A 26,668-nucleotide genomic window follows, 5' to 3' on the forward strand; every position below is an offset into this window, starting at 1 on the left:
TTCAGGTCACTGTTGAGTTTGGTTAGAAAGCCATGTACCCACAGAGGAGTTCCTGTTCAGCAACATCAGATTTCTTAACCAATGCAGTTGAGTGTTCTCCATCAGGATTCATGGGAAAGTAGCTTGGTTCATGGATCACTGCCTTGTTGTGGCAAAGGGGCTTGAATAACTCAGAGAAGCTATGAGCTATGCCGTGCAGGGCCACCCAAGACGGACACGTCATAGTGGAGAGTTTTGACTAAACGTGATCCACCTGGAGCAGGAACTGGCAAGCCACTCCAGTATCCCTGCTAAGAAAACTCCATGGACAAAGACAACAGGCATATAAAAGTTATGACGCTGGAAGATGAGCCCCTCAGGTTCGAAGGCATCCAACATGCTACTGAGGAAGAGCAGAGGACAAGTACAAGTAGATTCAGAGCTGATGAAGCGCCTGGGCCAAAGCCGAAAGGTTGCTCAGTTGCAGATATACCTGGAAGCGAAAGGAAAATCCAATGCTGTAAAAAAAAATATTGCATAGGACTTCCGGGTTGGCACCTCCGGTAATGGCGGAATTCCTCTGATCGGGAGGAATTTGCCTCTTGGAAATCTGGGTCTGGCCACCACGGCGAAGGCGGAGACCCACTGGAAATCACAGGCGGGTGAAGCCTGTGAATGTGGGATTCGGCTGGCACCTTTTGCACCTCCCCCACTCGCGGGGAAACCCGGTTTCGGGGATCTGGAGTGATGTGGGGTGAGTGGCGCGGTGCTTCGAATTGACTGCTTCTTCCATGGAGCGAAGCCGCATAGCTGTTGCCGGAGAGCGCTGACTTTTTCCTGTGGACAATTTGATTTTAAAACAACTACCCGTGAGTAGAGCGGAGAATTGGATTTTTAAATGTCTTAATTTGGCACCGAAACGGGGAGGTTCAAAACAGGAAGTCTGCCTTCCCCTTTTGTAAATAGACTGAAGCAAAGAGACTGGAAGCTAAAGTCTTGGAAAGCCTACTGTAAAGGACTAAATTTCCATCGGTAGAAAACATCAAACCCCCCTTGGAAGCAGGAGAAGAGGGGGAAAGTTTTGGATTGTGTGTGCCTGCAGGAGAGAGCAAAGAAAGTTAAAATACCACCGCTCTGAACCTGGAAACGGGCTGCTAGTAAGACTGACGTTTTTGGATTGTTCATTGATAGTGAATAGAACGTTCGCTGACAGCTAGCTAAATAAGAGAGATACATTGTTTCCATTCTCTCCGTCTGCTCTTAAAAAGGAGTAAAAGTAACTGAAAATTGAAACTAACTTTATTGTTTGAACTGTGTTTAAAAGGACTAATACAAATAGAAACTGTTTCCCTCTAGAGGAAGCCTTTGAAACTGTTATAAGAGCTGAGCTGGGGGAATTTCCAGCTGTAAGATAAAAAGCTGTGAGATTCTGGGACTGACCTTGAATCGGTCAAGAATGTTGACAGAAGAGGCCTTAGTGGATGCATTATGTAAGATAAATGACTCACTGGAACAGCTTCACAAGAAGCTGGATTTAAATATAGAAAGTATAAATAATTTGGGACAAAAGGTGAACATCAATACAGAAACTATCCAGAAATTGACACAGGAATCTACTTTGACATGGCAAACTGCGAAGAAGGCTAGGGAGAAAGCTGTTGCTGTTGAATCTAAAGTAACACAATTGGAGAGAGAAAGAGTCCCAGCCTCACAGATGCAACTTGATGATCATAAGTTGATGCCTGTCATGATTGAATCTAAAGAAAAACAGATTTTGAGGATCAGAGCCCTGCCTGAACTGGATTTGATGGACTTCCTCACACAGGAATTTGCTGTTTCTTGGGACCTGGACTTGGGTCAAGAAGAGACTAAAATTGTGAGGGCCTTCAGACTTGGAAGATGAGGGGAAAAAGAGAAGAACAAAATAAGAGACTGTTGGAACTACCAGAAGAACTTAGAAGAACAACAGTCAAGAGAGGAAAATTTTAAAGACGTTCTGAAATACCTTTTGGATCTTAGGTCTAACTATGGAGATTTGGTTGCCCTGTCGAGAAGGAATAAAATCATCTTTAGGAGGGAGTTTCCCCGAGATCTACTCTTCAGCCTCAAAGGAAGGAAAATAAAAATAAGATCAGTAGAAGACAAAGCAAAGTTCCTGTATAAGCATGAAGAAGACTTGCAGAAGGGACTTGGAAAAGAGTTAAGAGCCTTGGACAGAAGATCACCAGGTTGATGGACTATATGGAATTGGCGGAAATGACTGGCAGAATCTGAGACCAGGGAGAAGAGACGGTGGAAGAAGATTGGAAAAAGTTTAAAGACTAGAAATATTGATAGAAATATTGTAAAGATAGAAATATTGACGAATGTTGGAAAAATGTTGGAATGAAGTTATATGGCTTTAGTAGAAATGTTATAAGGAATTAAGTGTAGATAGATTATTAGAGTATTAGGGAAAAATAAGGTTAGAATATGTTAAGATAAATATAGGACAGAAAACAGAAAGATGGAAAGGAATTGCTGAAACAATTAACAGAAGTGGAATACAAAAAGGGAGGTGTGAGGAGGTCATGGAAACAAGTAAATGAAAGATATGACATTGAAATTGTATGATGTGTGTTTTAAATTGTTTTTGTTTGGCTTTATTTAGTTTATTGTGTTAGTGTTGTGTTGTGTAATGTTTATACATTGTATTGTATTGTTTTCTTTTTTCTTCTTTTCTCTTTCTCTTTTTTTGTAGTGTTTAAAAGTAATAAATATTATTTTTTTAAAAAAATTATATATTGCATAGGAACCTGGATTGTAAGAACCATGAACCTTGGTAAGTTGGATGTGGTCAAAAATGAGATGGCTGTTGGTTTCTGCTCTCTTCACTGTGCAGCGAAGTGCTTGTCACGAGACAATGTTTACATTCCACAGACAGCATTGCTGTTGTGTTTCTCACGGGAAAGGGAGACTGGATGTGACGTACACTGGTTTCCTGTTTTTCACTGTTCTCTCAGTGTGATTCTCTCCGTGCTTCAGAGGAGAGAGGATGCCTTTTCTGCTCCGGCAGAGTCAAGATGTTTTTCTGTAATCTACCAGCTTTGAAATGTAAATAAAGCAATATAGAGTATGTGCACGTATTCCTCATCATTCCGCTGTGCACGGACACTGCTACAAATCAACATTCCTGGTTATGGGCCCAGAAAGACGCAGTCATCTGATGCCGGCAAAAGGATCGGAATGCAAAGGGACGGATCGGACGGTATCTGCGCGTCAAGATGATTGATGAGGTATGTGCTACTGCTCCGGGCAGCCTGCCAGCATCTAATTAATGGCTTTATGGCTGGACTTTGAACTTTTAAAGCCGTTTGCCGGACACAGGCAACGGATGAAAGGATCAAGTTCCTATGCTGGGGAAATCGAAAGTAACTTTTAGAATGTGCTTTTGGGCTGAAGCAGCTGCAGAGAATAGTGACGCAGCACTATTTAAGGCAGCAGAGACAAAGCACTTTTGAACTTGCCTTTGGAATGAGGCTTGAAGCAGCAGAGATGCAGATTGTATAAAGCAGCTTGATTTAAAGCAGCAGAGATGATGCAGAAGGCTAATGCCAGAGTCATGATGGCTAGCTGCAGAAGGCTGGCTGATGCACGTGGGGAATCTGAAGCCAATCAGCCACATGCTCAGCTCAGAGTAGCCTGTAATACTGCCATGATTCAGAATGAAGCAGATTGCCAGGGTGATAGCTGCATGGGTAAGGGGGAGACTTCACAGTCGTCATCCCAGAGTGCAGTGGAACCACCAGATGGCGCCAAAGCTTTGAAGGCAGTGAAATGCTACTCGTGTGGACGTCTAGGCCATATGAAGAGGGAATGCAAATATCCCAGGGCCAAGACAGAGCAGTGCAGCGAAAGCTCATCACGTGGAAAAGGCCGAGGCAGAGGCAAAGGTCCAGTGTCCAGGACAACGCAGCCCAAGGCAATGGTCTCACGCTTCACTCCAAAAGTTGCAGAGGTCCAGAAGACGTCTAGACCTTTCTTCGTTGTTGATTCGGCGGCAACGCACCACATGTGCAACGATAAGCGACTGTTCGTGTCTTTTACACTGCAGGAAGGTGCAATTCACCAGGCGGATGACCACACAATCCCCAGTAAAGGCTACGGAACTGTTGTTCTTCACAGTTTGGACTTATCGATACAGAATGTACTTTATGTGCCGGATGCCAAACATAATCTGCTCAGTGTTGGACAGCTGAATGAGCGGAAAATTGACGTTTCCTTTAAGAACAAAAGGTGCATCATCACAAAGAAAAATGATTATGTATTGTATGCTGAATATGTTGATCGTTTGTATGTTTTGTATTATGATGATGTTGTGCAGGATGACACTTGTTGCATTGCAGGTTCTAACAAAAGTTTGCATGCAGAATGTATTCATGATTTTCATCGAAAATTTGGTCATTTGCATTTTGAGGCAGTATCTAAAATGCCTGCCTTGGTTGAAGGTATGACTATTAAACCCTGCAGGTACCACATGAAGTGCAAGGCATGCACAGCAAACAAGGTGAAAATGGCTGCGAAAGGTAAGGTGTCTAGTAGGCAAGCTACAGAACCATACCAAATTGTTCATGCTGATTTGGTTGGACCACTAGCGCCCTCTTTGGGAGGAAATAGGTACTTCATGGTTCTCATTGATGCATTTTCCAGGTATATTTATGTGTACAATCTCAAGCAGAAATCAGAGGCTTTTCCTAGGTTCAAGGAATTCTGTGCTTGGTTGGAAAATGTGCATGGTAAGAAGGTAAAAATTCTTTTCACAGATCGCGGGGGAGAATTCACTTCTCAGCAGTTTGAAGCTTTTCTGACTGAGAAAGGAATTCAACACGATTTGTCTAGTCCTCGCTCGCCATGGCAGAATGGACTTGCGGAACGAGCAAATCAAACATTGCTTCAAGGGTTAAAAACCTTGCTACATGATGCAAATCTTCCAGAGAGTTATTGGGCCGAAGCTCTCTCATGTTTCACTTACAGTTATAATCGCAGGTTATCTTCAGCGATTGGTTGTACCCCCTATGAGAAGATGTTTGGCAAAAAGCCATACATCAAACACATGAAAATTTTTGGTTCTGACATGTGGGTTCACTCACCACAAAACTCCAAGTTAGACAAGCGTGGTTTGCATGGTATCTTTCTAGGTTATGAGAAAGGTTCTTACAGAATAAGGATGACTGACTCTAAAACTATTAAGCTCACAAGAAGTGTTGAGTACAATGCCAAGTGGGGGGAGAATGTGGGAATTTTCCAATGTTACCCTGATGACAGTGATGAGACTGAGGATAGTCAAAAGCAACCACAGCAACCCACACCCACTGATGAAAGTTCTGATTCTGAGTCTGAAACTGAATCAGGTGATTCAGAGGATTTCAAGAGTGCAAAAGCCTCTATGCGACCCTCTGAAAGCTCTGATCAAGAATTGGAGGAACCATTGTTCACAATAGGTCACTTTTCTCCTAAGAAGGAAGAGGAGAGTGTTGAAGACCTAAGGCTAATTCGCAGGTCACAGAGAGCAACAAAAGGCAGACCTCCAAAGAGATTTGCTGATGAGTTTGCTAAGATAGCAGTAACAGCTGTTAAAAGCTCCAAGAAGGTATTTGAACCTTCAAGTTTCCAAGAAATCCAGGGTTTGGATTCAAAGGAAGCTGAGCCATGGTTAAATGCCATGAAGGCTGAGCTTGATTCCTTGGAAAGGAACAAAACATGGGAACTTGTTCCAGTAGTTCCAGGAATGAAACTGCTTGGAAGCAAATGGGTCTTCAAAGCGAAGACTGATCAAAATGGCAAGATAGTCAGACACAAAGCCAGATTGGTAGCCAGAGGTTTTGCACAGGTACCAGGTGAAGACTATCACGAGACCTACTCACCCACAGTGAGGTATGAGAGCATTAGGCTTATGCTCAAGCTAGCTGCAGAGGAGAATCTACACATTAGTCACCACAATGTGAATACAGCTTTTCTGTACGGATCTCTAGGTGAATCTCTTTATATGCTTCCACCTGATGGCGTACAGGTAAAACAGGGATTTGTTTGTGCTCTGAAAAAGTCCCTTTATGGTCTCAAACAAAGTGCACGGTGTTGGCACACAAAACTCACTGAAGTATTGTTTTCTCTAGGTTTTCAGCAAGGGAAAGCTGATTCATGTGTGTTTGTCAAAGAGGAGGGGCAAAAGAAACTGTATTGTTTGTTTTATGTTGATGATTTATTATTCTTTTGGAAAGATGTCACAATGTACAATAACGCCCTAGCTCAACTGAAAGAACACTTTGACATGAAAGATCTTGGTGAGGTAAACAACTACCTATCTCTGGAAATAGAGAGAGATCAAGATGGTAACATTCTAGTACACCAGTCACGGAAAATTGCTGATGTGTTAGGCAAACTAAACCTGATGGATGCTAACCCTGTAGACACACCGATGATAACAGGTTATCAGGTAGATGACACTGAAGAAGCATTTTCTGACACTACACTGTACAGAAGTGTGCTAGGCAAGCTAAACTTCATTGCCAGATGTTCAAGACCAGACATTGCTGTTAGCTGTAATTTGCTAAGCAGACAAGTCAACAATCCTACTGTTAAGGATTGGAAAGCTCTGAAACGCATAGCGCGGTATTTGAAAGGAACTATGCATTACAGACTGAGATTTAACAATCAGAAGTCTGGTGGTCTTGAGATATTTGCAGATGCAAGTTTTGGAAGTGACACTACAGACAGGAAAAGTACGTCTGGAGTTTGCTACATGTACAATCAGGGTCTATTTGATTGGTCATGCAAGAAGCAAACAACAGTTAGCTTAAGTACTTGTGAAGCTGAACTGAATGCACTGTCTTATTCACTTAAAGATTGTGAATGGTTGTTACAATTGTGCAAAGACATGAAAATTCCTGTCAAATGTCCAATCCAGGTTTACCAGGACAACAAAGCATGTTTGGCTTTGCTGAATTCTGAAGGTTGTAAGCAAAGCACGAAGCACTTACAATTGAAGTTGCAACATGCTAGGGAACGTATTCAGAAGGGACTCGTAACGGTGTCCTATATGCCAGGTAATGAAATTCCTGCTGATGTATTGTCCAAGATTGTATCAAGGGATCAACACTGTACCTATGTGCAGAAGTTGGGTTTGTACTGATATTGTACGAACATGCTGCCCAGTGATGTTCATAGAAAGGGGGAGGATGTTGGTTTCTGCTCTCTTCACTGTGCAGCGAAGTGCTTGTCACGAGACAATGTTTACATTCCACAGACAGCATTGCTGTTGTGTTTCTCACGGGAAAGGGAGACTGGATGTGACGTACACTGGTTTCCTGTTTTTCACTGTTCTCTCAGTGTGATTCTCTCCGTGCTTCAGAGGAGAGAGGATGCCTTTTCTGCTCCGGCAGAGTCAAGATGTTTTTCTGTAATCTACCAGCTTTGAAATGTAAATAAAGCAATATAGAGTATGTGCACGTATTCCTCATCATTCCGCTGTGCACGGACACTGCTACAAATCAACAAATATCAACAAATATTGACATCCTGGGCATCAGTGAACTAAAATGGACAGGAATGGGCGAATGTTCAGATGACCATCATGTCTACTACTGGGGGCAAGAATCCAGTAAAAGAAATGGAGTGGCCCTCATAGTCAACGAAAGAGTGGTGAAAGCTGTACTGGGATGCAATCTCAAAAATGACAGAATGAACTTGATACGAATCCAAGGCAGAACTTTTAACATCACAGTAATCCAAGTTTATGCACCAACTACCAGTGCTGAAGAAACTGAAATTGACCAACTCTATGAAGACTTAGAACACGTTCTAGAAATGACACCAAAGAAGGATGTTCTTCTCATTATATGGGATTAGAATACTAAAGTAGGGAGTCAAGAGATAAAAGGAACAACTGGCAAGTTTGGCCTTGGAGTTCAAAACGAAGCAGGGCAAAGGCTAATAAAATTCTGCCAAGAGAACAAGCTGGTCATCACAAACACTCTTTTTCAACAACACAAGAGACGATTCTACACATCGACATCACCAGATGAAAAAATGCAGCAACAAACAGGTATAGAAGTGGTCAAGAAAGTGAAATATTTAGGAATTTGGTTAACCCCAAAAAATATTGATTTATTTCAAAATAATTACACACCAATGTGGAATAAAATTAAGAGAGACTTAGAGGTGTGGGGGAGGCTGAAGTTATCATTTTGGGGAAGAATTTCAAAGATTAAGATGAGTGTGTTACCAAAGATGTTATTTTTATTTCAGACAACGCAAAAAAGAAAATGCATCAGATCTCCTCATTACTAATCTTTCATTAGCTTATTTCCTTGACCTCCTCACACCTCCCTTTTTTGTATTCTACGTCTATTATCTATTTCAGCAAATCCTTTCCCTCTTTTAAAATTTTTATCCTGTAAATTGTCTTAATATAATGTAGCTTTACTTTTCCTCCTTTCACCAATTAACAGTCAGTTATTCCCAAATCCTTTATATTCTTCCTGCTAAAATCATATAATATTGTTCCAATATCCTTCTAACAGATATTAATTTCACAGTGTTTCTGTAAATAGTCTTTAAATTTCCTCCAATCTTCCTCCACTGACTCTTCTCCCTGGTCTCGGATTCTGCCAGTCATTTCCGCCAGTTCCATATAGTCCATCACCTTCATCTGCCATTCTTCCCGGGTGGGTAAATCTTGTGTCTTCCAATATTTTGCAATAAGTATTCTTGCTGCTGTTGTAGCATACATAAAGAAAGTTCTGTCCTTTGGCACCAATTGGCTGACCATGCCCAGGAGAAAGGCCTCTGGTTTCTTCTAAAGCTATGATTTTCCCAGTAGTGATGTATGGAAGTGAGAGCTGGACCATAAAGAAGGCTGATCGCCGAAGAATTGATGCTTTTGAATTATGGTGCTGGAGGAGACTCTTGAGAGTCCCCTGGACTGCAAGAAGATCAAACCTATCCATTCTTAAGGAAATCAGCCCTGAGTGCTCACTGGAAGGACAGATCGTGAAGCTGAGGCTCCAAGACTTTGTGCACCTCATGAGAAGAGAAGACTCCCTGGAAAAGACCCTGGTGCTGGGAAAGGTGGAGGGCACAAGGTGAAGGGGACGACAGAGGATGAGATGGTTGGACAGTGTTCTTGAAGCTACGAACATGAGTCTGACCAAACTGCGGGAGGCAGTGGAAGACAGGAGTGCCTGGTGTGCTCTGGTCCATGGGGTCACGAAGAGTCGGACATGACTAAACAACTAAACTACAACAGCTTGGTTTGGTGACGTCTGCTTCTAGGCTCTCTGGGCTAGCCTCTTGTTCCCTCTTCCAAGCTGTAGCCTTGCGAGGAACAGCACAGATCATGTAAGGATACGGTTGCACAGCTAACCCTCCTCTCACAGCGTTTGTGCTGATCTCCCGCATGCCATCAGGCAGCCGTAACGTGAACGCTTGCAGCAGGTTAGTGAAGAAGAGGAAAATCTCCATCCTCGCCAGATTCTCCCCAAGACAGAGACGCTTCCCTAAGGAAGGAGATACTACCCACTGTAATAACTGGACAGCTTAGGGTGACCAACAACATAAGGTTTTCCAAGAGATTTCGCCCATGTTGTGTTGACGTCTCTAGCCCAGGGATTGGGATACCTCAGGCCTAAGGTATGTGGCCCTTAAGACCTCTCTACCTGGCCCTTGGAGCTCCCCCCAGATCCCATGCCCTCCTGAGTCGCACCATTCAACAACCCTCCTTCATACCCTTCTTGGGTGTTTTTGCCTGGATTTGGGGATACAGAGGGAGTGTGCGTAGAAAACTGTCACAAGGCAACATCTGTATTCGCTGCCCTGCCCACATTTGTATCTTGCCCAAAAGGAAATGTGGTCCTTGGTTTGAAAAAATGTAGCCCCACCCTTCCTTGCTCTAGCCCAGTGTTTCCCAACACTGGGTCTCCAGCTGCCTTTGGACTACAACTCCCATCATCCCCAGCTAGCAGGACCAGTGGTCAGGGATGATGGGAATTGTAGTCCAAAAACAGCTGGAGACCCAAGGTTGGGAAACTCTGCTCTAGAACCAGCCATTCCAATGCACTCTGCACTGAATGGCAAGTCACATTTACCTATTGAAAATGGAATGAAGGCGTCTCTGACGAAGAAGTTCCCTTCTTTATCCAGGAAGTGGTTTGGGTTGAACTGGTGAGGCGTCTCCCACTCTTCAGGGTCATATAGCGCAGAGGCTATATCAGGAATAATTACAGTATCCTGCAAAGAGAGACACAAACTGCCTGAGTTTAACCTGGCCTTCGGACCGCTGTATAATGCTGCTTTTGATACCTTGAGTTGCCAGATAAATAGAAAGGGAGGAGAGCTCTGGTATGCTGGGACGGCTGGTAGACATACATGGAAGGAATCCTGTAATTCTCCCAAGGCTCAGATTTTGATCCAAGCCAGTGAAGAATCCAGCTCTCATTTAATATGGGCATCTGTAACTCCTGAAATTCTTCTCTGAGCCCAGCTCAGGAAAACATTATAGGAGTGCAGGAAGTCAGACTACTGCACCATTTCTTTCATTATGATTGTTTTGTATGCCTTTAATCGGTATTTTAGGTGAGCTTTGTTATCATTGTACTCAGTGCTATTTTTCTAGAAAAAGAGGTGAAGGAACTCACCATGAATACCTCTCTTGTTCTTGCAATGGCACCCAACAGAGAGGTGCCAGAACTGATTTCCAGCGAGTTCTGGCTGAAAAAAAGAGCCCTGATTGTACTTTGGATTATGATGTATTTGTTAGCAGCCTTGGGATTCATTTGTGAGGAAGTGTGGAGTATAAATAAACCAGGGAGACTTGATTTGCTGGGCACATGCTGCCCACTAATTAGAAGACTCTCATCCGTCTAGCTATTGGCAGGATGTGCACTAAATTTTAATTTTGTTGGGGGGGGGGCGGAGTTCTGTACCTTTTTCATGGGAAAACCAAAAATAGTTGCATCCTTTGCACATTGCCTGAAATTTCCAACCAAGAGAACGTATTTGTAGCGCTGGATTTCATGAATGACAGCATTGGTGTAGGGCAGGTTCATCCGATCCTCATAGGAGATGCGTTGGGAACGTGTCACAGCAGCATCAATCTCTGCCTGAACTTTCTCTGTGGAATCATGTTCACATTTAGAACCAAAGCAATCTTACTATGATGACCGCGCAGCTCTAGAAACCCTACGGCACCCTCTGTCCATAAAGACATTTGTAATTGAGGAGGAAATGAATCCCTAAGGCTATGGGTGGGGATGAAATTTTGCTTGATTTGCATTAAAATTCCCATTTCGCCCCTTTCAAAACAATACAAGCACCAAAACACAACTACTCTTCAAAATGTGCACTTCTCCAAATCATTTGATTTGACCTAATTTAATAATAAAAGTGATTCCTGCATCACAGAGGGTTGGAAGAGAGACCCTTTGGGGCCCTCCCATCTCTACAATTCTATCATTCTATGATTTGTATCCCACATTTTCAACAACGGTATTGAGTGCAAAGTGGCTCACAATTAACAACAGCATTAAAAATTAACAAACATTACAATCTCTATAATCATATAAAAAACACAACACTATATAAATAAGGCAAACAAACAAACAAACACAAATTCATCAAACAATTAATGCATTCCAACACAAGCTCAGAGTGATTCAAAGTATCAGAAATGGCCACTGAGCACCAGCCCTGAATGTCATGCAATTCCCCAATAGAAAATGTGTACAGAAATATGTGTATTAGGGAAAGGTGTGCCTGGCGTAGTTAAAATAATGGGGGGAAATGCTTTATATTATTTAGATATTGCATAAGTATCTATATTAGGCAAACTCTGCATACAAAAATGTGGTTTTGGGGGAAGAAATACGCACTTAAAATGCTGACAGATTTTCATGAGGACTAGGAGCGTGGGGCAGGGAGTGGAATTTGCAAACTGGTGCAGAAATAAAGAGACCTGAAGACTGGAAAAAAGAGAGAAACTGTGTATATTTCTCCGAATATACACATTTTGACAGTAATACAATATGGTGACCATGGACACCATATTGAGTTCCAAATCACGGGGGCAGAAAGACATATTGAAAACCGGTGATGCCGTCAGGACAGGACTTTATACCAGAAGATACAATGAGTTGCCCTAGCTGTTACATGTTGATGTGGGTGTACAGAAATGCTTAGGAACTTTTCAAACCAACAATGAATATGTGGGTTTTCTCTCACACACCCCACATTAAAAAAAACTGTACTTGAATTGGGCCACGGCCCTCTGCCGCTTTTCCGGTGCCCAGCTGTTGCACAAACTCCCTCTGGACTGAAACATTTCAAGAGCATTGACATCCCGGCTCTCACCTTGGATGTCTGGATAAACCACCATGAAGAGCAGAGCCCAGCACAAAGTGGATGAACCAGTATCTGTCCCGGCTGTGAAGAGGTCATAAATGACATGAACCAAGTTGGCTTCGTCAAAGGTCGATTCGGGGTCATCCTTCTTCTGTTGTGGACAATGAATATATATTGATTTATTGCACGGATATCCCATCTTTGTTCTCCAAGCAGCTCAAGGGGTGTGGTGTACATGGTTCTCCCCCATCCTCATTTAATCCCCACAACACCCCTGTGAGGTAGGCTAGGCTGTGAGGGGCCATGGTCACTGGGTGAGCTGAGTGGGGATTTGAATCCTGGTCTCCCAGGTAGTAGTCCAACACTAGACAAATTCATTGTTTTATTCCTTTTGTAAACTGCTTTGAGTTTTTTGGGGGGAGTTCTTTTTTTTTTTTAACTAACAAGCAGTATATAAATCTTATGAAATACCGTATTTTTTGCTCTATAAGACTCACTGTTTCCCTCCTAAAAAGTAAGGGGAAATGTGTGTGCATCTTATGGAGTGAATGCAGGCTGTGCAGCTATCTCAGAAGCCAGAACAGCAAGAGGGATCACTGCTTTCACTGCGCAGCGATTGCTCTTGCTGTTTTGGCTTCTGGGATTCAGAATATTTTTTTTCTTGTTTTCCTCCTCCAAAAACTAGGTGCGTCTTATGGTCTGGTGCATCTTATAGAGCGAAAAATACAGTAAATAAACCCATAAGCTGATGCAGAAACGTGGCAAACTGGACTTGAGGCTAAGAAAGAAGAAGAGAAAACCAAAACTGGCAGACTCATACATCCACGCTTTGGACAGAGCCCATCAACCTACAGAGAATGGTGTTCCTTCAGGGCCCTGGAGGCGTCTCCATTCCAACAGCCCCCCATTCATATAGCCATTTACTTTATTTATTTCATCCAGATAGAAGTCAATGAAATCCTGCGGTTCATCTGTTTCCCTCTTCTCCTTGTGCCTTCTGATCTCACTCCTTCCAAATGAATGAATGTGCTCCAAGCATGAGAAGGCCTTCTGGTGGGGTCCTGGGAGGCGGCGCATCAGCCACGGAAACACTTCGTACAACTGGAGGGGGAGAGAGAGAACGTAAGGAGCGTCCTGAATCTTGATCAGGCCAATGGCCCATCTAGTCCAGCGTCCTGTTCTCACAGCGGCCAATCAGATGTCTCAATGGGCATCTTTTTCTTCAAGGAGCTCAAGGCAGTGGACATGGTTCCCTCCTCATCTACCGTATTTTTCGCTCCATAAGACGCACCCGACCATAAGACGCACCTAGTTTTTAGAGGAGGAAAACAAGAAAAAAATATATTCTGAATCGAATGTTGTTGAAGAGGAAGGAGGAGGGAGGATCAGGCTAAGGTATCACAACAAGAGGCACTGCGCAACTCTCTCTCTTGCTCTGCTGGCTTCAGTGATAGCTGCGCAGCCTGCGTTTGCTCCATAAGACACACACACATTTCCCCTTACTTTTTAAGAGGAAAAAAGTGTGTCTTATAGAGCGAAAAATACGGTAATCCCTACAATAGCCCTGTAAGGTAGGCTAGGCTGAGAGGCAGTGACTGGCCCTTGGTCACCCAAGGGGCTCCATGGCCAAGTGGGGATTTTAACGTAGGTCTCCCCGGTCTTAGTCTGACACTCTAAGCACGGCTCCACATTGGCTCAGGTGTCCCACTGCTTATGTCTCTTCGTTGGATTGCTGACTCTAAGTAGGCCTGAGGTGTCCCATCAAGCTTTCACAAATGGAATCAACTTTTCGCCAGCACATTCTCCCTGGTGGCTGGTACCTCCCTCAAATGGAAGAAGCATCAGGCCAGACAAGTGGTGGCATGAAAGCGCCTTGCAAAACTGGTAAGATTGTGTGTGTGGTGTGCGCACACACACACATATGCATATACAAATACTCAGAGACAAATAATAATAATAATATATGTTTACCCCACCCATCTGTCTGGGTTTCCTCAGCTACTCTGGGCAGTTCCCAACAGATTAAAAGCAGAATAAAACATCAAACATTAAAAACTTCCCTAAACAGGGCTGCCTACAGATGTCTTCTAAAAGTCAGGTAGTTGCTTATTGCCTTGACATCTGATGGGAGGGCATTCCACAGGGCAGGTGCCACCACCGAGAAGGCCCTCTGCCTGGTTTCCTGTAACCTCACATCTTGCATTGCTCACCAACCCCACTTACCTGCAAACATCATCCTAACCCCCATCCCCTCACAGCTTATCAGCTGCTGTGCAAACTGCAGGATGATGACATTTTGTCTTGCAATAATATAATATAGCAAAATAGCAAAGTCGCTCACCAAATGAAATGAGGAGAGGAAAAAATGTGCTTCATACTCAATGCATTCTATCAGCTTCTGATACTCTTTGTCTTCAATGTCGAAAGGGTGTCCAAAAATTACGTTGGAGATCACACTACAGAAGGCATGGAAGAGGGGGGTTCTAGGGTCTACAGATTCGCCTAGAAAAATACAGGTGTCCTCTGTCACAATGAACACTCTGAGCAGTGTTGAATGTGTGTTGGAAAGGTCACTTACAGTTTATCTGCATAATCGTTCAGCTCCTGCTCCCTTCTAAGAACAACTTGTTTGTTTTGCTCTTCTTTTAACCATATTGCTCCTTTAGGCCTTCTGATCACAGGGGGAAAGGAATCCATCCCAAGAGGCCAACTTTGACAAGTGGGCAGGGCAACCTACCTGCCAATCACCTGACATCATTGTGGCACCAGGTGGACACACAGCAGATAGAAACAGGCTACACACCCCCTGTGACCTGATTGTTTGCTTCTCCATGCAGCCGCTGCTGGGCCTTTATTCTGATCCAGCAAAACTGTTCACATTCCCCGGTTAACACCAGTCCTCATGGATGCATAGCCTGATGCAGCCTTCAACCTGGTTCCCTCCAGATGTTTTGTACAACAATACCCATCAGCCCATGTCAGTGTAGACAAGAGCTGTTTGGCAGTGGAGCAGACTCCCTGGGAATCTGGTAGACTCTCCTTCACCAGAGGTTGTTACGCAGTGGTTGGATGCAGCTGGAGTCAGCAATAACTCACACGGCTCCAGCAAAGTTAACTCTTTATTCAAAAAAACAGACAGCTCAGGAGGCCAGGCCTAGCACAGCAACGCTTCCTGGTAGGATTTGCCGCTATGAGGTAGTTTCAAGGACTAAAAGTCCCCGTTTTCCCACAGCTCCCTAAGTCTCCTCCTCCTCTGGTTCCTGCCCAAGCAATCTGAGGCTCCATCATCTTGCCTGTCTTCACTCATCCCTCTTCATGTTCTGGGAGACCAGCGGGGAGGGGAGATGGTCACAGCAGGAAGAAGAGTCCTCCTGACTTCTGCAGCAGCCAGCCTCATCTCTGCCTCTTGCCCTCTCTCTTCGCCAGCCTCTGCTTCTGCTTCTGCCTCTGCTTCTGGATTGCTCTCTGCCTCAGCCTCTTCCTGATCACTAAACCCTGTTGCCTCTTCGGCTACCAACACCTCCTCTTCCCAATCTTTTCCCACTGACCACTCATCACCATCCCACCACCACTCCCTGGGCTCTGAGCCTTCTTCCCTTGGGAATTCCCCAGCTGGTGCCTCCCATCAGTCCTCCGCATCCCACCAGTCCATGACAGATGGCCATACGTCAAGGATTCTTTAGCTGTGATTCCTGCATTGCAGGGGGCTGGACAAGATGACCCTTGAGATCCCTTACAAGTCTATGATTCTATGAAGGATGGGCATTGCAGTCCAAAATCTAAATCCTTCAAAGACAGAGGTCCTCTAGCTGGGCCAGGATGATATGGGGATGAAGAACTAAATCCCTTCTCTTGTGGGAGCCCAATTAGTGCCATTGCCTTCCGTTAAGAGTTTGGGTGTAATCCTTGACGCCTCCCTTTCCATGGAGGCACAGGATACTGCAACAGCCAAGGCGACATTTTTCCACCTTCGCCGCATCAAGCAGTTGATCCCTTACCTTTCCCGCCCCGACCTGGCCACAGTGATCCATGCAACAGTCACCTCCAGGCTTGACTACTGTAATTCGCTCTACATGGGGCTGCCCTTGAAGCTGACCCAGAAACTCCAGCGGGTGCAGAGGCTCCTCACGGGGTCTCTGCCATGGGAGCATATTCACCCAGTGCTTTTCAAACTGCACTGGCTCCCGGTAGAGTACAGGGTCAGATTTAAGGTGATGGTTTTGACCTTTAAAGCCCTTCACAGCCTAGGACCCTCGTACCTTTGAGACCACCTCTCCTGGTATGCCCCATGGAGGACCTTAAGGTCCATAAATAGCAACACCCTAGAGGTCCTGGGCCCTAAGAAAGTCAGATTAGCCTCAACCAGAGCCAGGGCCTTTTCAACACTGGCCCCGGCCTGGTGGAACGCTCTGCCTCATGAGACCAGGGCCCCGCGGGATCTGATTTCTTTCCGCAGGGCCCGTAAGACAGAGTTGTTCCACCTGGCCTTTGGCTTGGAATCAATTTGATCCATTCCCCCTCTTTCTTTTTTCCTTTCTCCTCCTGTGATGAGGCTGCATTTTAATGTTTTAATGTTGTATTTTAATCCTGTTTTTTAAGTTGTATTTCAATCAACTTGTTTTTATTATTGGTTGTTAGCCGCCCTGAGCCCGGTCTTGGCTGAGGAGGGCGGGGTATAAATAAAATTTATAATTATTATTATTATTAAAACATCTGGAGGGCACCTGGTTGGTGGTGGCTGATCTGGTTCATTCCAGGTGTTGGGAAAAGTGCCTTAGAATCAATATTCCTGACCTCTCTTGCTTGCGAAGAACTCCACCATGTGGTCAGCCTCCTCTTGCACACAGAACTCCATGCTTCTTCTTCCAAGGCCCAGCGATCGGAGCACAGATATCCCAAAACGCCGCTGCTCCTTCCAGGTGTGGCCACTTGAAAACAGGATACCTAAGGGCAGCAAGATATTCTTGTTCAGAAATGAACTTTGCAAGCCAACCATCTGTATAAAACATGGCCAAGAGACAGCCACTCGACTGCTGTGCTTTATTCCAATGCACCATCCGCAGCCTCTCTGCTGCCACCTGCTGGAGTTCCCTCTTCCAACGCACCCCCAGCTCTGAAATTCTAAGTCTACGAGAACCCTGCTCATTGGTTGCACCCCTGAACTGACTGTGAGTAAGGCCTAAGGGCACAAACTTCCTTTGGAATAGGTGGATATTGGGAGAAGGTGGGACATTGCATCTGCAGCGGCACAACCCGACACCTTCATCTGCCCCAGCTGCAACAAAACATGTTTCTCCCACATCGGTCTCTACAGCCACAGCAGGCGCTGCAACCTTACAACAGCTTGACAAGGCGCACTCCTCCATTGTCTCTTGAGATAGACAGATGCCATAACTGCTCCCTGTAAGTTTACTAATATGCCAGTTTTCTGCAACAAGCTGTGTCAAAAGTGGCTTGCAGCAAACATTCAAAACACCGAAATACAAATATATGAAATACAGAGCATGTCAGTAAATTCAAAAATGACAAAAGCCAACAATTTAACAAACACAGAAGAAATTCAATTTAAAAAACAACAACAACCAAGGTTTAAGCACATAAATACAAAGCGAAACAAAGGTTAACTAACAATAAAGTTTCTGATTCTCATGTAGTATATTGTAAGTGGACCCACTATTGCTATTGAATGAACACCATTACTTGCACATATTTTCTTTAGGAATTATTATTATTATTATTATTATTATTATTATTATTATTATTATTTTATTTGTACCCCTCTCATCTGGCTGGGTTTCCTGAGCCTCTCTGGACAGCCTCCAGCATGTATAAAAATGTAATAAAATGTCAAACATTAAAAAAACTTCCTGATACAGGGCTGCCTTCAGATGTCCTCTAAAAGTTGTGCAGTTCTTTATCTCCTTGACATCTGATGGGTGGACATTCCACAGAGAACTGTGTATCATGGGAAGACTGCTACCCAGATATCCCAATGGGAGTCCCAGGTTTCCAGAACATAATAGAAGTAGAATAATTTCTTAGACCAGTAGTTCCCAAAGTTGGAATACTAAGAGGCTAGAGGGCGGCAGCTGTCCACTGGAGGTGTAAATGACTACCAGACTTTGAGAAGCTGGCATCACTGGATCAATTTCATTGAATCAATTAAACTAGTTTTAATTGAATTTTATTGTGTTCATATCTTTCTTATTGGGTTGTGGAAAGCACTGTTCTGAGGCTCCAATACTTTGGCCACCTCAGGAGAAGAGAAGACTCCCTGGAAAAGACCCTGATGTTGGGAAAGATGGAGGGCACAAGGAGAAGGGGACGGCAGAGGACGAGATGGTGGGACAGTGTTCTCGAAGCTACCAGCGTGAGTTTGACCAAACTGCAGGAGGCAGTGGAAGACAGGAGTGCCTGGCGTGCTCTGGTCCATGGGGTCACAAAGAGTCGGACACGACTAAACGACTAAACAACAACAAAACAACATTGAGGTGGGGGCAGTGGGAATGATTTTATGGGTTACACTTACCCTTTGCTTTCATTGTGTCTCTGACAAAGGGAGTTACTACACGACATGAGGTTTCTTCCGAGTAGTTGCTGAGCACTTGCTTCACCAAACGAAAGCCATTCACAACAATCATCGGCTTGTGCCCAACCCAGATGGTGAAGACCTTCCCGTAAACCTTGGACAACTGTGTCGTTTTAAAAATAAAAAGGCATATATGAGAACAAGAGAGGCATTCGTGGTGAGTTCCGGCACTTCTTTTTGTAGAAAAATAGCACCGGGGACACTAGTCGTCTATATCATTTATATGTAAAGGTAAAGGGACCCTTGACCATTAGGTCCAGTCGTGGCCGACTCTGGGGTTGCGACACTCATCTCGCTTTATTGGCTGAGGGAGCCGGCGTACAGCTTCCGGGTCATGTGGCCAGCATGACTAAGCCGCTTCTGGCGAACCAGAGCAGCGCACGGAAACACCGTTTACCTTCCTGCCGGAGCGGTACCTATTTATCTACTTGCACTTTGATGTGCTTTCAAACTGCTAGGTTGGCAGGAGCAGGGACCAAACAACGGGAGCTCACCCCATCACAGGGATTCGAACTGCCAACCTTCTGATCGGCAAGTCCAAGGATCGGTGGTTTAACCCACAGCACCACTCGCGTCCCATCTATTTATATGTACTGTCCACCAAAATGTGATTCATCATTTCTCCCCTATTCTGTTGTATTGTTTTCTACACTATGTGCAAAATTCAGTATTTTAAACAATAAAATTAAAAAGCATAACTGTATGAGCATAATTAGTGCAGGCAATTGGGTTCAAATAAACATAGCCAACCACCTGCAATGAGTCCCTTCCAGTTGTGCACAGCTGAAAACCTTCTCTGCAACATGACCCAACTAACCCCACACTTTAGAAAAGTCCATGACTGGTGTGATTTGAGAATCAGGAGCAGTTAAAGCAACAAACTGGGTTTGCAGCATGCTACATTGCATTGCAGGACGTGGTAGGCTCTGTGGTCTAAACCACAGAGCCTAGGACCTGCCGATCAGAAGGTCGGTGGTTCGAATCCCCGCGACGGGGTGAGCTCCTGTTGTTTGGTCCCAGCTCCTGCCCACCTAGCAGTTCGAAAGCACGTCAAAGTGCAAGTAGATAAGTAGGTACCTCTCTGGTCGTGTAGCACCCTGCTTGTGGTTAACGCTTAGCTGGAATGAAATATTCAACGCAGCAATAGAGAAATTAAAATAATAATTTATTTGTCAGACAAATAAATATGAGGCACAGTGGTATATGGTTACCAAGCTCTGGCCTGGCCTCCTGCCATTCTGGCCAGCACTTATATTTCCTTAATCCAGCCCCCTTGCTCCTCCTGTGGCTGCCTCTGTTCAATCAGCCTGGTTGAAATTCCTATTGGCTGTTTGCTAGAACCAATCACAAAAGATACACCCATTTCCTTCTGTCCTTTTATGGGAATCAAAAAGCTATATATTCTTCTATCTATAAATGACAAATAAGTAGTAATATATCTTACATGTGTCTCAACAAGGAATCTTAATTACCAGCTCACCTCTTGCCCTCCTTGCCCTATTGCCTTCCAAAACAGATGGTTAATCTTGAATTTTTATCTTAAACATATGTCAAGGATTTTGAGTTCACATCAACATTGAGAGATCTCCTTCATTTGAAGGTTTCTAAACAAAAGGCCTGACAACGATATATCAGGAGTGCTCGATGGCGTCTCCTGTCTGGCAGGAGGCTGGGCTGGTGGCTGACTTAATTTCAGGATAGTTACAACTCTTACAACTATATGAAATAAGAATCTAGCATTTCTTAAATCCTTTGCATAATTATATTTAAGCTAATATATTTAATACATAAATAACCTTTTAAAAGGAAAAGAAATCTTAAAAGGATCTTAGTTTAAGAAAGAAACAGCTTTAGAAAAGACTTCCCAAAAATGCTCTCTTTCTGCCAGCCAGACCAGTTGCTTTTCAATTTGCTCTTGGCCTTTTTAACCTTAGGAAGAAGATATGGCTCATTTTACTATTTATCAACCCTTAATTTGTAGGGTCAGTGTAACCTTGGCTCTCAGCCTGTAATTCCCTTTTTACGACTTTGAGAATTGTTTTCTGCTATAAATCAGGGGGCCCCCTTGTCTAGGAGAAAAACATTTTGCCAAGGTTCTTAGGCAGCTGCTCTTCTGCCTGGCATAAAACATTTGAAAATCTTTAAGCTCATTTTAAAATACAAGCCCTGATTAAACATATAAGCTTTAATAAAAATGCAGGCTTATGATTAGATGCCTCAGTCGGAAGATAAACGGCGTTTCCGTGTGCTGCTCTGGTTTGCCAGAAGTGGCTTAGTCATGCTGGCCACATGACTCAGAAGCTGTACGCCCGTTCTCTTGGCCAATAAAGCGAGATGAGCGCAGTACCTTTACCTTTACATTGCTCTGCATGATTCACCTTGATGACATGTGCTCAGGACCAACTCCATGGAATTGCACAGCCAAATTGCAACAAAGGGTAATTACATCTTTGTTGCAATGTCATCCAGTTCTTTCCTCTTTCCCAACATTTCCTCTTTTACAACATTTCCAAACTCCTGGGATAAGCTGATAGTTTTTATTTTATTTTATTTTATTATTTTCTATAACACCCTTTATCTGAGGATCACAGAGCACTTTACAATATGAAAACATAAAAACACATAACATAGCAAACAAAAACAATACCCCTCCCCTCTTTTAAAGGTTATTTAATTATCCCACTCCAGGTTGTTTACCGTAATTATCCAAAGGGTGGGGGTATTGTCTAACCCACCTGAGAGTAAATGACCCATTAACAGGGTTGTCCGGAAGCATCCCATCAGACATTTTTAAAAGCCATTTTAAAGTGTTGAGCTTTACACACACACAAAAGGAGACATATATTGAGCAATACAGAAATGGAGGTCGACGCACAAGACAAAGGACAGATTGTGGAGGATTCTGCAGCCCAAGGATTCCTTTGTTGTCCACATTTGATCATTATTTAGCTGTAAATCCATGTCCCCTCATTTGAATTTGGCTGAGTCCACATCCACTTGTATCTGGTGGCAGGGAGTAAGTGGGGGAAACCAGAATATGGCAAGGCTACCTCTTATTCTGAATTGAACTCTGCTTGATTACACCGAACTTCGCATTGTAGGAGGTTGGTTTCCAACTCAACTGCTCTATGATTCTCTGTGACCACCCAGTCAAACTGCCAATTGTTGGGTAAACATCTTCTCTACTTCATTACTAACTTATTTAGTGCATGTACTAGTGCAGCAGATCCCACCGCTACCACCAAAATGTAGTTGATCTCACTGCTGTATACCAATATGTAGTGGATCCCTCCCATGTACACACTCCATAATATGTATTTTTCAACCACCACAGGTTGTGTTTTGGTTCTTCTGTGAGGGAAAAAACTGGGAGACTCAGGCAGAAGTTGAACAAGCAATAAAGATTAATTTAACAGAATGATGTGAATAAAAAAAGGATGTATCGGGAGATAATGCCTTTTCAGGAAACAGTTAACCTATTATTAATTATACTAAATCTAATGGATGTTACAGGCTTCTAATCAAGCACAGCTTCTGTTAAACTTCAGTTGTTTATGTTCCGTTATTACGCTTCAGGCAGATGTCAAAAGTTTCTAGACTAGATGGCAAATGCTCAGCTTATTTCCAGTTACTTCACTTCAGTTCCTTAACACAGTTGCTTCATAGGGTTTTATAGCTTAACACTTTGGCTCCTTAACCATATAATTAGGAAATCTTTATTGAGAGTTCACCACATGAAGCATTAGTGATCAAACAACTCAGAAAGAAAGGAAAGTGGCTCACATATGTTGATTTATAAAGGACCATGATGGAAAATGGAAAATAAGAGATTATGATGAGATTAAAGATCATTTTCAGAGTTGGCTGCATTATTGACAATTATATGAAACATATAAGGAAGACAGCAAGAAAGGATTCAATTATACAAGGTCTAGGTTTCAAATGAATGTGATTGAAGGGAAAGTTAATCTAATGAAGGCTGCACACAGCATACTGTTAGAATGGGAGATGAAAGATGAAGAGGTAAAATCAGACATGATCAAATGGGCACAAGATATAGATCATAACATCATGATGGAAGATTGCGAAAGGTTATGGAAAATTGATTTAAAATTTACAGATTGTTCTTTGTTGAAAGAAAATTATATGAAGATGATGTATAGATGGTATATGACACCAGTGCAGCTAGGAAAAATGTATAAAACTAGCTCAAATATGTGTTGGAAGTGTAAGGAAAAGGAGGGGACATTTTACCATACGTGGTGGGATTGTAATAAATTAAAAAATTAGAAACTGAAACAGACAGATTGACCCATTCCCTACTATTTATTTGGAGGAGGGTGGGCAGAATTATAATATGCATTGGAACATGAGTTGGAGTGGACAAGGATGCATATGCCAGGCCACAGGAGCCAACTCCTAAGGGTACAGGTCCCTTCAGCCTCCCCAATAAAATATTTGAGGGGGCCAGGTTCCCCCCCCCCAAAGTTGGCGGACACTGCCATTTAAATGATGTGCGTCTTGTGATTGATTATGCGGGACATGGCTTACCTGGGCCCCCTCAATGTTTTACTCAAGTTGGCACCCCTGTGTCAGGCAGAGTCGAGAGGGGGAGAGAGAGAGGAGGGGAGGTATTGGAAGGCACAGCAATAAGCAGTTTGCCTTGTGCCCCAGAAGTCAGCCTGTGGCCTTCAGGGGTGGTGAAGGACCCCACCTCACATGCCACCAGTAGCCTTCAGGAAACTGGGTCGTTGTCTGGAGCAACAAATAGAGGCCCTTCCTCTGTGACCCAGATGCTGGGAGGTCCTGCTGCTACACCCTCATATTAGGAAGCAACCCTTAATATGCAAAAAATGATACCTTGGAGAGTGTGTCTTGATGCCATCCAGAGCCAAAGCACCACAGGGTCCCCAGGAGAGGTAGCGGAAGCGGTCCAGGTGGGAAGTGGTGCCTTGCCCACTGTAGCTTCAAGAACTGCAAACTCAGGAGAGACACCGCCAGAACTGCAAGGCAGCTGCTGATCTCCATTGCCACCTTAGGTTTAAGCCTCAGCTCTGCTCTGGGATGTCTGAGGCAGGTTGGGTTGCTTTTCATATTCTTCCTACAAAGAAGGCGTTACAGCTTTGCCTCCAGCATTTGTTTATTTGTCAGTAGTGACAATTACCAAACCTCAAAGGTGTTTCAGACTAGGACTTCAAGTGCCGATACATCAAGTACCTTGCAGGAACATTCCAGGAACAGGTCCAAGCGCTGATGATGAAAAGGAGGACAGAAACATTACTGAATAATGACAAAGCAGATATAATACTTTTATAGCAAACGCATCAGACGAAAGAGATGGTTAATGAACTCAAACTGAGAGGTATAAATAATTATGAGAACGCATATGGTATGTCAAAAATCCAGAGGGGTAGCAACTACAGTGGAACCTCGAGTTGCGGGTGTAATCTCTCTCTCTCTCTTTTTTTTAAATAGATTTTTATTAAAATTTTAAAGGTTACATGAGTAATAAAAAAAAACAACAGAAAAACACCCAATTAAAGCAAAAGAGAAAGCAAAACAATACATAAAAACAAGTCACATCAAAGAAAAAAGATAAAAAAGGAAAACAGACAAAAAAGAAAAAAAATGCATACAATCAGAAAAAAGGAACAAATCAAACCTTTACATAACTTTCTTTCTTTAGCTTATTTCCTTGACCTCCTCACACCTCCCCTCTTTGTATTCTGGTTCAGTTAGATATTTCAGCAAATCCTTCATCTTTGTTTTTATCCTAATAATTTATCTTAATATACTGTAATTTAACATTCTCATCTTTCACCAATTAATCATCCATTTTTACTTTGTTTAATCTTATTTCTCATTAAAACTAATATATTTGAACTTAATCTCTTAAGACATTTCCCCAAGGGTCATAAAAATTTCATTCCACGATTTTTCCATCTCTCATTAATTTTTTTTTAAAATCTCCATATATACACTTTAAATTCCCAATTTTCTTCCACCGTCTCCCCTCCCCAGTCTCAGCCCCTGCCGTCAGTTCCATCAACCTCCCAGCGTCCATCAACCTGGAGATCTTATATCCGAGGCTCTTAACTCTTCTTCACTTCCCTTCTGCCGATCTTCTTGATAATCTTTGGTGCTAAAAAGCAGATCTCGGGGGAGCTCCAACCCAACGATGCTTATATTCCTTCTTGACAGGTCTGCCAGATTTCCATAGTTAAAGCCAGGGCCCATAAAATATTCCAAATCTTGTTTCACAATTCTTCCAAGTCCAAAGGCCCCAAAAGCTCCAGTCTCCTCCTGGCTCAAATTCATATTCCAAAAGTCATTTGCTCCCTGCATAAGGGGATCTCTCCACCTTTCCTTTTCCAGATCAGGCCAGGCACCCATCTTCAAAAACTGGCTTCCCCTAATTACAGTCATATAAGGCCTTAAGTTGTAATCCTCCATTTGCCTCTTTAGGGTTAAGGCTCCCCCTTGTTTTGCCTTGTACTCAACAACAGCAACTTTCTCCTCCTCTAATTCATCAATTTGTTCAGTTAAGAGAGATTCTTGTGCCGGGTTCTTGTCGACTTCTATGCTGATGCCCACTTTTGTTCCCAAAATATCAATATTAGTAGCCATGACATCTATCTGTTTATGCAGCTTTCCCAACAGATAGATTGTCCTATTCAGTACAGACGCTACTTCTTCCTTTGTCGACATTCTTAAGATGTTCAAGGTCAGAACTAGTTTCTCACAGTCTTTATCTTAAGACCAATTTCCCAGCTGCACTTTTGTAACAATGTCCCAAAACTCCCTCTAGAGGAAGATAGTCTCCATTTGTATCAATCTTTTCCAGCACAATTCCAAAAGTAAATTAGTAACAGTTTCCAGTTACCTTTTCTTCTTTTTAAGTGCAGAAGCGGACAATAGAAACAATGTCTTTCTTTTAAAGCTAGCTGTCAAATTTGTCCTGTTTACCGTCAATGGACTTTTTGCAAACCGTTCCCAGGTTCAGAGACGTGATGCTTCGATTTTTAATTTTTCACCTTCTCCTGCAAGTTCACTTGGTCAAAATTAATAGTTTCAATCAGTGGAGTTTTAATCCTTTACGTAAGACTTTCCAAAACCTTAGTTAACAACTACTTTGCTTCAGTCTATTTACAGAAAGGGAAGGTGGACTTCCTGTTTGAACCTTCCCCGTTCAGTGCCAAATTAAATTATTTAAAAGCTCAATTTCCCGTTCTACTCACGGGTTGTTGTTTAAAATCCAATTGTCCACAGGAAAAAAGTCAGCGCTCTCCGACAGCAGCAATGCGGCTTCGCTCCGTGAAATAAGCGGTCGATTCAAAGCACCGCGCCTCTCACCCCACGTCGCTCCGGATTCCCGATACCGGGTCTCCCCACGAGTAGGGGAGGCACAGAAGGTGCCAGCTGAATCCCAGGTTCACAGACTTCTTCCATCTGTGATTTCTAAGGGTCTCCGCCTTCGCCGTGGTGGTCAGACCCTGTTTTTCACTGAGCCGGTTCCTCCCGATCGGAGGAGCTCCGCCATTGCCGGAGGCGCTAACCTGGAAGTCTCGAGTTGCGGGTGTCATCTCTCCCGGAGGCACGTCCGCAACTTGAAGTGTTCTTGAAGTGAACTTACCTGCAAATGTTGAGCTGGCATGGATAGCGCGAAGGGGGATGCGCTGGAACGAATTCAAGCCAGCCGTGATGGTGATAGCAGCCTCTGAGGGCCCA

The 26,668-nt window shown here is 43.5% G+C and overlaps 1 protein-coding gene across 2 annotated transcripts; it reads right to left on the minus strand.

The window, feature by feature from the left end:
• LOC307217021 (cytochrome P450 2J2-like) lies at positions 1-24,018 on the minus strand. Of its 2 annotated transcripts, none has more exons than XM_079978012.1 (9): positions 23,801-24,018; positions 18,881-19,043; positions 17,146-17,295; positions 14,693-14,853; positions 13,276-13,452; positions 12,361-12,502; positions 10,938-11,125; positions 10,101-10,242; positions 1-472 (listed from the first exon to the last, which is right to left on the minus strand). In XM_079978012.1, the coding sequence occupies exons 1-9, from the start codon at positions 23,966-23,968 to the stop codon at positions 291-293; spliced, it is 1,473 nt and encodes a 490-aa protein (XP_079834138.1). In that variant the 5' UTR covers positions 23,969-24,018; the 3' UTR covers positions 1-290. The 2 variants fall into 2 exon arrangements, with proteins under 2 accessions (XP_079834138.1, XP_079834137.1); XM_079978011.1 differs by lacking the exon at positions 1-472 and adding an exon at positions 8,318-9,512.
• Between the last annotated feature and the right edge of the window lie 2,650 nt (positions 24,019-26,668).

Source organism: Podarcis cretensis (genome assembly GCF_951804945.1).
Source record: "Podarcis cretensis genome assembly, chromosome: 5".
NCBI lineage: Eukaryota > Metazoa > Chordata > Lepidosauria > Squamata > Lacertidae > Podarcis > Podarcis cretensis.